At 42.7% G+C, this 12559-nt stretch overlaps 1 protein-coding gene across 6 annotated transcripts in view; it reads right to left on the bottom strand.

Annotated features, from left to right (window-relative positions):
* LPIN1 (lipin 1) overlaps positions 1-12559 on the bottom strand; it is a 156600-nt gene that overhangs the window by 55919 nt on the left and 88122 nt on the right. Inside the window, exon 1 of one of the 6 annotated variants that reach the window (XM_042439744.1) lies at positions 4380-4597. The exons of 4 other annotated variants lie outside the window; for them this stretch is intronic. Coding sequence is in view for 1 of the 2 variants with exons in the window: in XM_042439736.1 (XP_042295670.1) it covers positions 1324-1326 (3 nt within the window). In the remaining variant the exon portion in view is untranslated. Of the gene's footprint in view, positions 1-1323; positions 1348-4379; positions 4598-12559 lie in introns of those variants that run through there. One more of the 6 variants, XM_042439736.1, reaches the window with a different exon arrangement.

The following is a 12559-nucleotide window of genomic DNA, read 5'->3' as shown; positions in this document are numbered from 1 at the left end:
GTTTCCTGAGAAAGGGAATTCCATAACCTAGGTGCTGGAACCAGATAGATTATGTCACGCATTGCAACCGTCCAAATCTCTGCAAAGAGCTGGATACAAGCAAAGCCTTTTATAAAAAGTTCAGTGGGTGGGCAGGCTCATTTCGGAAAGGGCAATCCTTCAAAGATGCCATCCAATGATCTCAAATCTCTATGTGGGCTGGACATGAGGTGCATTCACAAGAAATAACGCTGTACCATGCAAGACCATTTGCCCATCTGGAACACCATTGCCTACTCTAACTGGCAGTGGCTTTTTGAGCCAGAACCCCCCCCCCCCCCAAAAAAAAACCATGCTGAAAGATACTGGGAGCTGTAATCCAAAACAGTAAAATATCCAAGTTCTACTCTGGCCTCTCATGTAGAAGTCTTTCCCATAATCTGCCACCTCACCCTTTTAACTAGAGTTGTCTAGATTTGAATGTTCTATCAGGGAGTTATACTCCCTCACCAATGGAAGAATGTCTTCTAAAATAAAAGCATTCAAGAGTTTTCCCCACACATTATATGACAGAAAACTAGAATTTATGAAACCAATTCAGGTCAGATGATATGTCAAACAATAACAAACTCTAGGGCTCACACTTCTTCCTCCTCCTTCATACACTAATTCAATTCTTTCCTTCTTAGTACAGAATATAGTTTGCCATTACATCACGTTGCAACATCTGTTTTGAGAAGAAATGCAAACCACAGTTTAGCAGGCCAAATATATTAGCATTTTTCAATGCTAAACAGGAAGTCCTGAATACAAATAAAGGAAATAAGAACAGGGGAGGTAAGACAGAAGTCTTAATAGTCAACCACAGTACTTGGGTTTCCTATTATGCAGAAAACTCCAGAACATCCCCAAAAAATGCAAGAGACAGAGCAGTTGCCATTGCAAAGCCTTTTAGTGACCAAAGAGAATGAAACATTTAATTCTGATGATAGAAATTTACAAAGTAGCACCCACAAAATAAGGTCCTCTTTCAGCATGGTCTGAAAGGTGTCTCCAACAGCACACCTCAACACCACCAGCCACAAATCACTGCCTACTCCAAAAATTAACCTATCCTACTTTTAAGAATGCTTCTGCACCATGTGTCATTATGATAGCGTGCCACAAAATTTTCATGTTGCTAAAACAGAACAGTTCAGTTATGTACTGAAACTCTGGGAAAGAGCCTGGAATTTCTAAAGCCAACGAATGTATCAAACAAGAATCTCCTTGTTCAAATACTTGATGTTTGTTTATTGAACGTAACAAAGCAAAAGCAAGCACAGACATGCTTAGAATTATTACCATTTTCAATATCCAATAACAGTCTCAAGTGCCTCCAAGAGCGAGATTTGTACTTTTGTCATATTTGATTGTACAAAGAATGCTCCTGCCGTACTCTCCACCCACACAAGTGATAAACACATTTAGAGGGGAAGACAGCAGCATCTTGTGACAACACATCTGTAGAAGCTATACTTTGTGAATGTCATCTCAGTCCAAGAAGAAACTCTACTTGCAGGACCAATTCAAAAGCAAGGTCCCAAAACATCTGAACCCAACACAGAATCACACTATGTTTCAAAGACTTTGCAAATATCATGAAAAACAGAACTATCAGTTTCCTGGCTGAACCCCTGCCGCCCCACTGATGCCAAAGAAGTCAAAGATAAATCATTACAGAACCATGTCTAGTGAATCAATGACAAAAGGGCCACATCACCTCTCACCTAGAACAACTTATTTGGGTGCTTTGTATTAGTGCGTCACATGAGGCAATTGAGAGCTGGCATGTTGTAGTGGTTTGAGTGATGGATTAGGGCTCAGGAGACCTGGGTTTGAATCCCCACTCAGCCATGGAAACCCAATGGGTGGCCTTAGGCAAGCCACACACTCTCGTCCTCGGAGAAGGGCAATGGCAAACCCCCTCTGAAGAAAAGTCCATGATAGGTTCACCTTCGGGTCCCTATAAGTCAGAAATGCCTTGAAGGCACAAAACAACAACAATAAGGCAATTCCCTTCATATGAGGAAATGTGAATTTTATAATTTCTTAAGTGTGTGCTTTCAGCCTTTATCTAAGGTTGCAACCAATGCATACTTATCTGGCAGTAAACATCACTGCACTCAGGAGAACTTACTTAATTCCATGTTCCAAACAAGTAGAGAATCTGGAAGAACTCCAGGTGTTGTTTTTTTCAAACTATTCATACTCACATTCCATTGTAACCAACTCTTTTATTTGGTATATATCCCACCCTCCATATTATGCTACCAATAACATCATGAGATATGTCTGACTGAAAATGATTTGGGTCCATCACACTCTCTCTCAGCCTGATCCACCTACCCATAGGCTTCTTGTTGTGAGGATAAATTGGAGAGGAGAAGTGGCATGTGTGCCACCTTGAATTCACTAATGGAAAGATGGCTGGGATATAACATCATCCAAAGCAATTTACTGTACAACTAAGAATTTAAAACCTAGGACTATTTACTGCACTTACATCAACTGTCAGCACATCTTGTTTTAACTTGTCTTGTTGTCTTCAGTAGATTTGAATCTGGCTATCTCTACAATGCAGAGAAAAATGTTCAGATCCACAATCTATAGGTTCCTGTATGTGCCTTCAAGTAGTTTCTGTATTATGGCAACCCGAAGGCAACCCTATCACAGGGTTTTCTTGACAAGATTTGTTCAGAAGGGGTTTGACAGTGCCTTTCTCTGGAGCTGAGAGAGTGTGGCTTGCCCAAGGCGGGTTTCCATGGCTAAGCAGGGCTTCAAACTTTGGTCGCTCAAAGTCTCTCAGTTAAACCATGCTGGCTCTCAAGGCTATACATACACCAATTCAATATGAAACAAGAGGCTAGGACTAAAATCCTATTTAGTCCTAAAATCCAAGTATATATACCCCACACTTCCATGCCACCACCCTCTGAAGATGCCAGCCAGAGATGCAGGCGAAACATCAGGAATACATTCTTCCAGAATGCAGCCACATAGTCCAGAAAACCCAGAAAACTGACATTCTATTTGTTGTGATGACATGCAATTCCATCACAATACATTGTGATATATTACTCCAATAATAAGATTTTTAAATGTCCAGTATGACTAAATCAACTAAAATAGAAGTACCCAAAAATATTTCTTCTCTGAGTTTCTTCTCCCTTGCTGAGGAAAAAAAAATGGATTGTGAATAAAGAGGTGAACTTTTTAAGTTAAATCATCTCCAGGTTCTACTGTTTTTCCCAACAGCAAGAATGCAAGTCCATCAAATTTAAGCACTTCCCTACATGCCTTATTAATAGATGTTCTCCTATTGAAATCAAAGGCCCATCTTTATCCAAATATTCTAGCTGGCATCACACTCAAAATGCTGACAACAATTTGAAATGGCTCTAGCTGCTTCCATCATGACATGGAAAGCAAAGTTTTAAAAGCGCACTGACCTTATCTGGCACCTATTAGACTAAAGAAAAGGTATGAAAAGGGTGAACTGGCCTGAAAATGTGGCAGACAATGCAATGTGCAATGTAGCAGAGAAACTCAGAATACAATGACACACAAATGCAATGTGAATTACAGTCTTGTCTAAGCAATCTAATGGTCTCTAAACAATCTAATGGTCCCTCTCGACTATTTTTCCATACACTTTAGATAGCCGTGCACAAATCCAGGAGAATAGGAGGGGAAAATGGCAGTGCAGCACTTTCAGCAACATCTCACAATGCCACCACAATTGCAATACCATATTATTTTACACTTCAAAGTGGTCACAGAGCTCTCCACCCACAAGGCCAGGGCACCCTGTCTTTTTCTTAGGCCAGAACAGCAGTCAGCAAAAAGGAAGACAAGAGGCGACATTAAATCATTTTCTTCTCAATGAGGCTCCCATTAAGGCCTAAAATCTGCATCAGGCCTGCAAACCCTTTTCACTGCCCACCATAGGCACACTTAAAACAGATATTCCTCTCCCCTTCCACTCAGTAGCAGAGTCTTGGACACCTAAGGTGCCTTGATGAACATATATTAAATCAACCAGATAATTTTTAAAAAATACATTATTCACATGCTGTGGGTATTTGAGTATGTAGATTGCTATGAAAAAGGCACATTTAAGGGCATGGCAAAGATCAAGGAGATGAGGATCTCTCTTTTTCTAGAAGGCATATATATTGGGGGATGCTTGTCCAGCCCAAAAAAAAAATTGACAGTGACAGAAAATGAAACTATGCCCTTGCCTTGATTTAAAAGCAGTCCAGCAAAATTTAGTTGCCACCACTATGAGCACCATGCATTTGCCCCCAGCAATTCTGATCTCCTCTCCTCTGCCCAATTTTTATCCATCTATCTCATACCTGTCTGCGCTGCTTCTGCCTGGTTTGAGAAACATCAGCAACTGTCCCAAAGGAAGAAGGGATAGGCAAAGGTCTGGCTTGCCCAGGGCTCTCCTGGTCCAGAGCAACCAAGTGCTGAAGAGGAGGCTAGCAACTAGAGAGGACCATCATAAGGGCACAGGCAAAGTCCTTCCTCAGCCAGAGCTGCTGTGCTTTGCTTTTGTGTGCAAACAAGCTTCTGCTAGGATGTCAATTCATCCCACATCAGCAGCCTGGTGCCCGCCCTGGAGGAGGGACCATAAGGAAAAAAAAGGAGGCAAGAGGGGGAATCAAGGGTAAAATATGACACAACTTGGACAAAATGTGGCAAGGGAGCCACAGAGGCTTGATCCATCAGCATCCCTCTTGATGCACATGGCCTGCTTCTTCCTGACCCTACACAGTACATGTTTGGCTCTGCAAGCCATTCGCCACTAAAGGCAAGCCCCATTAATCTGATCACCAATTGCCATATATTGAGAAAATTGCCAAACTTCTGGGTAGGCAGAAGAAGTGCGGACAGGTACATGTTGAGTCTCCCTTATCCGAAATGCTTGGGACCAGAAGTGTTTGGATTTTGGATTGTATTTATTTTTTGGATTTTGGAATATTTGCATATACACATTGAGATATCTTGTAGTTGAAACATGACATTTCTTTATGTTTAATATTCATACACATGGCGGTAAAATTACCTGACAGTAATTTTATACATAATGGGTGTGTTTTTTTAATAAATGTCATAGTAAAGGTAACCCAATAAACTCATTTAAGAGTTCAGTTCAAATTATTCTGTCACAAAAGTAAACCAATAAACCAATATGGAAAAGTTACCTTTTTTGGATTATAGCTCCCAGAATCTTCCTAAATGATCCTGGAAATTATAGTGGGGTTTTTAATTTAAAAAAATTAAAATTCCATATTTTAGAATTTACTGAGTTTCCTTCATAAATATTTTTGCAAGAGGCACCCTAAGAATGCCACAGTTAATTTAATCAGCATCAGCTTTTGTATGTATGTTTTGTATGTTTACTGGTTATGATGCACCTGTTAGAAAAGGCAGCAATTTTATAAGAGTAGTAGGTAGTTGTTGGGATTTATTTTGCCTTGTTATTCTAATAAATGTAAATGAAGAGCAAAGTGGAGGGGATGAAAAGCCTGACTGATGCACAGACCCATTGCTATGTGTACAGTCAGAATTGTCTTACTCAGTGGACATGTGCATGCAAAACTGCTGCATGTGATCTTATGAATGCATCAGTCCATCATCTCAAGCCAAGGGTCTTTAGAGGTCAGTAAGTACATATATGTAATGGTTTTAGTGTTGGATTCCCCATCGGCCATGGAAAGCCATGGTCTTGGGGAAGTCACACTCTCTCAGCCTTAGAGGAAGCTAAATCTTGCCAAGATTACCCCATTATAGATTTGCCATGTCAGACACAAGGTACACAACAAGAAGCAATGAGTTAAAAAGCATAATAAAACTGCTGGATGCAAGTAGTTTTCACTAAAATACATGCATTATACAGTGATACATTCGCCATATGTCAGAAATGACTCGAAGGCACACAACTACAGGTGCTTATAAAGGAAATAATGCTTGGTAAACAGTGATATTAGGCTACAGGATTTTATGTGAAGTCATACAAGCAGTGAGTCAGTGTGAGAGACATGTTCCATAAGGACTTTTGTCTCAATTAAATCATCATCTGTTATAGAAACAGTATTTGCACATTGATATTTGCTTAAGGAAGAAAATGGGATCGGAATTTGTATGCATTAGCTTGTCAGTAGAAGAATGATTCATATATAGTACACAACAAAATGATTAAAGGAAAGGTAAGGCATGTGCAGAAGAGTCAGTGTGGTGTAGTGGTTTGAGCATTGGACTAGGACACTGGGAGACCAGGGTTCAGATCCCTGCTCAGCCATGTAAACCCACTGAGTGGCTTTGGGCAAGTCACACTCTCTCAGCCTTAGAGGATGGCAATGGCAGACCGCCTCTGAGGAAACTTGCCCAGAAAACCCCATTGTATCTAATGGGACTTGAACATCCCTGGATTTTATATCCAAGGAAGGTCTTGGAACCAAACCCCAGCAGATATCAAGGTAATGATAATAATAATCAGTGATGATGATACCCATTGTATATAATGGGAGTTCAGCATCCACAGATTTTGGTATCCATGGATGGTCACCCTCACCCACCACATGGTGGTCTATGTTTTTAAGGACTCAGTTGGCAATCATGATCTTACTCCCCCTTCATTTTTAACTCTTGTTTTGAAGATGGAATTGATGGCAGAAAAGCAGCCTCAGGGGAAACGTAATCCCACTCCCACTCAAAAGAGTCCCACTTTAGATCAGGCCCTACATGCTTTATTATGATGATTATTATTTACTGTGGGAGGTTCAGTTTACCCAGAAGTGAGGCAAAGGCTCAGATTTGAGGCTACATCTGCACTGCAGAATTAATGCAGTTTAACACCGCTTGAACTGCCAAGGTCCCACCCTCCAGGATCATGTAGGATTTGTAGTTTTGTGAGAGGCACCCCACCCTCTTTGGCAGAGAAGGCTTAGGTCCAAAACACACTGCAGAAATAATCTAGTTTGAGACCTCTGAAGTTGCCCTGGCTCAGTGCTAGGTAATTCTGGGAACTGTAGTTTTGTGAGAGTTAGTGGTCTCTGTCAGAGAGCTCTGGTGCCACAACAAACAACCATTCCCAGGGTTCCCTAGCACTGTGCCAGGGCAGTTAAAGCGGTCTCAAACTGGATTATTTCTGCAGTGTGTTTTGGACCTTGAAGTCCTTGTGAAACTACAAATCCCAGGGTTGCATAGGAGGGGGCTACAGCACTTAAAGTGAGATCAAATCGTATTATTTCTACAATGTCAATGCACCCTAAGTCCTAGGGAGGCAGGTCCCTGAAGTGTTTAGCCTTTGCAAGAAGGGCAGGGGAGCCTTGGCCCAAATGGAGGGCCTGCAAAACATCCCTACAAAACAGCGCAAGGGTCTACAGAGGTCAGAGTGACCAGAGGTCCTCACCACCAAAGAGGAGGACAAGGCACTGCAAAATGCAGGACCCATAAAAACTCAAAGCACTCCTGTAAGTATCCAACAAAAGCTCAAAACACTTAATATAAATGTAAATGCATGCTTCTTAGTCATGCTCAAAATGGAGGGCATGCAAGAAAAATGGAAGACATGGCCAAATAAAAACACCTAAAAACACTTAATCCTTGCTTCTTGCTCAAGATGGAGGGCATTGTGGAATTCCTCCTGGACTGGTGCCCAACATGGAGGACAGGTCCTGGAAAAGGAGGACCAGCAATGAAGGACATTGTGGAGTTCCTCCTGAGGGACAGAAGGTGGCCAACATGGAGGACAGGCCCTGGAAAAGGAGGACCAGCCTTGGTCTCCCTGACAGAAGTGAAGGCATAAAAAGGCTGCTGGCATGATTTGATCCCTCCCCCTCGGCCGTCGGGATCCCCCTTCAAAGGGTCCCTTTCCCTCTAGAGTTCCTGGAGTCCTCTGCTTGGCTCTTTCTTTGTGACTCAGCGCGAGAAGGAGGGGAACTGAGGTGATCCTTCCAGCCAATCAGCGGGCGGCCTGGCCTCAGCCGAACGCTGGGACCCGGGAAAGTGGGCGGGGCCAGCGCGCGACGGGCGGGGCCTTGGAATGTGGGAGGCATGAGTCCCTATGGCACGTGGCGGCAAGCCATTCATGTCCATATTCATTGGCCCTGGGGGCTGTGCGTGAGGGAACAGCAAGCAAAGTGCCATGCAATCTCTCTCTATAGGCTGGAGGCGGAGCAAGAGCAAGGGCTGTATAGGGAAGAGTGGATGTTTAACTCAATGGTTCCCAAACTGTGACCTTTTAAGGAGTTTTGGACTTCAGCTCCCAGAGTCCCAGGCTGTTGGCCAACATGGCTGAGGCTTCTGGGAGTTGAAGTCCAAAAGCTCTTAAAGGGACCACAGTTAAGGGGACCACTGAGGAAAGATATACTGGTGCATGATGTTGTTGTTGTGCCTTCAAGTCGTCTCTGAATTATGGTGATCCTAAGAGGGTCCTGTTTGTTGGGGGGGAGGGGGTGGCAAGTTTCTTCACAGAGGGGTATTGGCATGGCCCTCCTCTGAGGCTGAGAGTGTGTGACTTGCCCAAGGTCACCCCAAGTGGGTTTACATGGCTGAGCCAGGATTCGAACCCAGGTCTCCACAGCCGTACTCCAGTGCTCAAACCACTATTCCACACTGGTCTATTTCAAAGATATAACCTTGTTAGTCTGGAATCGGTACCTAGAGAGATTTGTAGCACTTTTGAGACTCACTGAAAGAAAGAAATTGGCAGCATGAGCTTTCATAGACTTAAGGTCTGACCAAATGCATCTGAGGAAGTAGACTGAAGCCAACTTCTTTCTTTCCGGGAGTCTCAAAGGTGCTACAACATCTCTCTGCAACATCCACGCTGGTCTGTTTATTACTTAACATTGACATTTCTATACTGCTTCATATGGTGTGGCATGTTGCACTATGACTCTGGAGGCTTGAGTTCGAATTCCAGCTAAGCATGAAACCCACTGGATGACATTGGGCAAGTCCCATGCTCTCAACCTTAGAGGAAGTCAATAAAGAAATGTTGCCAAAAAACCACCAGGATAAGTTTCCCTTAGGGTCCCCATAAGTCAGAAACAACATGAAGGCACACAACACACATCTGCATTTGGAAATTAGCTCTACTGCTTCAGCCAACTACAAACCCTAGGCCTTGATAAGATAAAACCATGGCAGTTAAAGCAGCATAATAGTGTTACAATTGTATAGTGTGAATGGGCCGCTTCTCTATTGTGAAGTAAATCCCAAAGGAGTTTAATGATTCTACTTAGAGGAAAGGAGGGGGGGTCTATAAGATTTCCAGTTCTTGTGGACATCTGGTTGTCTTTCATGACTTTTTTGTGTGTGTTTTCTGTTACAGAGCAGGGCTCCTTCTCAAGCAGAGCCATAAGAGATGTCAGTAGCAGAAACACACACTGCATACATACACAAATGCACAGGTGACTATGCTTTAATATACTGGCGTAAAAGAAGGAAAGATAATGGTTTCAAAATGTGCCAGTTAGCAGCTAATGATAAAAGTGTGAAGGGAACGAGTGATGAGCTGTTATTTATGAAGCACAACGGTAGATTTTAAGATTTTATGACTGTTGTGGGGACCTCCAGATGTTGAACTACAGTTGCCACCATTCATCCTATGCTGGCTAAGGCTGCTAGGCATTGCACTCCAATAACCTCTGAGTCCAGATGGCTACACATTCCTCATTTGTTGTTGTTGGGTGCCTTCAAGTTGTTTATGATTTATGGCAACCCTAAGGCAAACCTATCATGAGGTTTTCTTGGCAAGATTTGTTCAGGGTAGGTTTGCCTTTGCCTTCCCTTGAGGCTGAGAGAGTGTGACTTGTCCACTGGGTGACTTGAAATTGAGTGGATTTCGTGGCTGGGCAGAGAACTGAACCCTGGTCTCCGGAGTCACAATCCAGCAGTCAAACCACTGTGCCACACTGGCTCACACATTACTCATCTTGGTATAAATATTTGATAGGACCTGGGAGTAAAATGCATGGGACTGTAGGTTTAAACTGGATCCAGCACTTCCCAGCCTGTCTCCACTGCTTTTCTCTTTGCCTCTCGCTTGAGCAATTGTGTTTCTTTGGGCCCAAACAGACAGGCCAAAATAAAGCTGCTTCAGGTCACTTTGGAGATATGCTGTTTAAATGATGTGTGCATCCTAAGAGTCCAAAAGCCGTGCCAGAACCACGTGCCAATCCTAAGGACTGGAGCGCAGCTTTAGCACAGCTTCTGGCCTCTTAAGATTTGAGAGTCATTTAAACAGCATACCTCCAAAGTGACCTGAAGCAGCTTTTATTTTGGCCTGTCTGTTTGGGCCCTTTGTCTGATGCAAAACCCAACAGAAAACAAACAAACAAAAAATGATTTGCCCAGGGAAGTCTCCAAGAGAGGGTCAAAAAGGGAATGCAGCAGCCCCTCTGAGAGCCAGATGTTTGAAGGGAAAAAAGAAACCAAGTAAAACTAGCCAAGATCACAGGAATGTGTGTGTGCGCTCACATGCACACTCCAGAAAGAAGTGTGCTTTTTCAGGGCATGAGAAAAGGGCACAGAAGCTGAAGGACCACAAATCAAAGGAAGGGAAGCAGAACAGCAACAAAGAAAAAATGTCGAGGGGTCAAGAATGCAACTTCCAATGCCATCTTTTGAGGGCAAAAGTTGGAACAACATGTATCCAGAAGCAGGCATGAATTATCTTTGAATTTTGCTGTTTGATGTGTACGTTTTCAAACGCAATTTCCATTATTTTAAAGAAAACTGGGTGTTCCCAGGAGGGATCGCAGTTCTATGGCAGAACACACACAGATGGCCTCAGTTCAAACTCTGACAGTTTAGAAAGGGCTCGGAAAACAGATAGTGCGAAAGATCCATGTCTGAGGGTGCCTTCAAAAATAATGCCCCTAGCTCAACCAATTATTTTATTTTTTGCATGCTTATCCTGCTTTATCATTACAAAAAAAAACCAACCAGGGTAATTCACATAGCTTCAAACTAGTTAAACAATAAAGCCATTAGAATCAGAACAAAAATCAATAATTAACTGAATTGAGAAGCGACTGGCACTATCCTTACTTTATAGATTTTCTTCTGGACCAAAACAAAAAAGGACAAATACGTATTGGAAAATACAGCTGGTCCTCCATTTTGCTGTGAGCACACCCAATTTCATTTGATTTTTGGAAGCTGGGTCAAATCAGACCTGGTTAGTGCTTGGATAAAAAATAACCTGCAGTCTCTTAGGTCTAGTGAAAGAACCAAGCCTGAAACTATAGAGAGCAGCTGCCAGTCAGAGTTTATAATGCTGGTTTAGAAACCTGACTCAGAGTCAGCTGGTTTCCTCTGTTCTTATGAGTTGTTCAAGTGGTGGAAATACACCAGAGGCAACCTGTAAAATTCCATGACAATTTCATAGTGAAAGCTTCTTCCAGAAGCATCCTGAAAGTAGTGAGTTTGGCTTCCACCATGAGGAAAATGAGTTTTGGAGTCTTCAAGGACAAACATTAAGTGCACTTGTTGATGACGATGTGTGCCTTCAAGTAATTCCCGACTTATGGTGATCCTGTCACAGGGTTTTCTTGGCAAGATTTGTTCAGATAAGGTTTGCTATTACCTTCCCCTGAGGCTGAGAGAGTGTGACTTGCCCAAGGTCACCCAATGGGTTTCCATACCCCCAACGGGGGTTTGAATCCTGGTCTCCAGAGTCATAGTCCAACGCTATGGCGAAACGTCTGGAATAAACTCTTCTATCCAAATAGCCCAAAAACCCCACAAAATGCTATAATAATAGATACTTTTTGCTGTTGTTTTGCAGTTTGAGACTAGGAAAAAATATGAAGGCTGACAATGGACTGGAGGAATGAACGGTCTCATTTAGCAACCTGCTTGAACAGGTATCATTATGAATGGGTCATGTTTGCACACTCAACTTTTCATTGTTTCATTGTGCACTGTGTAACTCTTTGAAATCAATCACGTATTGGCCTTTCCCTGTGGGAGCAGAGATGCAACAGCCCAAGGGCTCTCCATAACCAACCATGGGAAATTGGCTTGCTGACCAAAGACACTCTGGGTAGAATTAGTTGTTATTGGCTGGAAGGGAATGCTGGACTCGACTATGATGTTTGTTTTGCTGTAGACCACCAGCTGTATCATTTACCACTAATAAAACTTATCTTAACAACAGTAATATGTGTCAGTGTTCAGAAGCAAACAAAGTCCTGTGGTGGTCTGGGATTAATAACCTATTACAGAAGAGAACACTGAGCCCCTAAAAAGCTGCTGCCCGGGAAGTAAACAGTGCGTTAAACAGACAAATCATGTGACAGGATTCTCCCATATTACTAATTCCTTCTTGCCTGGTTTCTGAGAGTTTTTGCTTGTAATATGCCACTAAAGCATCTTGTGACATTTCACAACAGGAAGAGGCTTACATGAACAGGTAGAAACCGGCTGCCCTCGAAGAAATCTCGGACGTTGCAGCTGATGAAACATGCAGCAACTCAACTGCTGACTGGAATATCACATATGTTTCTGGTAGGAATTC

The sequence above is a fragment of the Sceloporus undulatus genome, chromosome 1 (assembly GCF_019175285.1).
Source record: "Sceloporus undulatus isolate JIND9_A2432 ecotype Alabama chromosome 1, SceUnd_v1.1, whole genome shotgun sequence".
Classification (NCBI taxonomy): domain Eukaryota; kingdom Metazoa; phylum Chordata; class Lepidosauria; order Squamata; family Phrynosomatidae; genus Sceloporus; species Sceloporus undulatus.
This window is presented reverse-complemented; position numbering and strand designations above follow the sequence as displayed.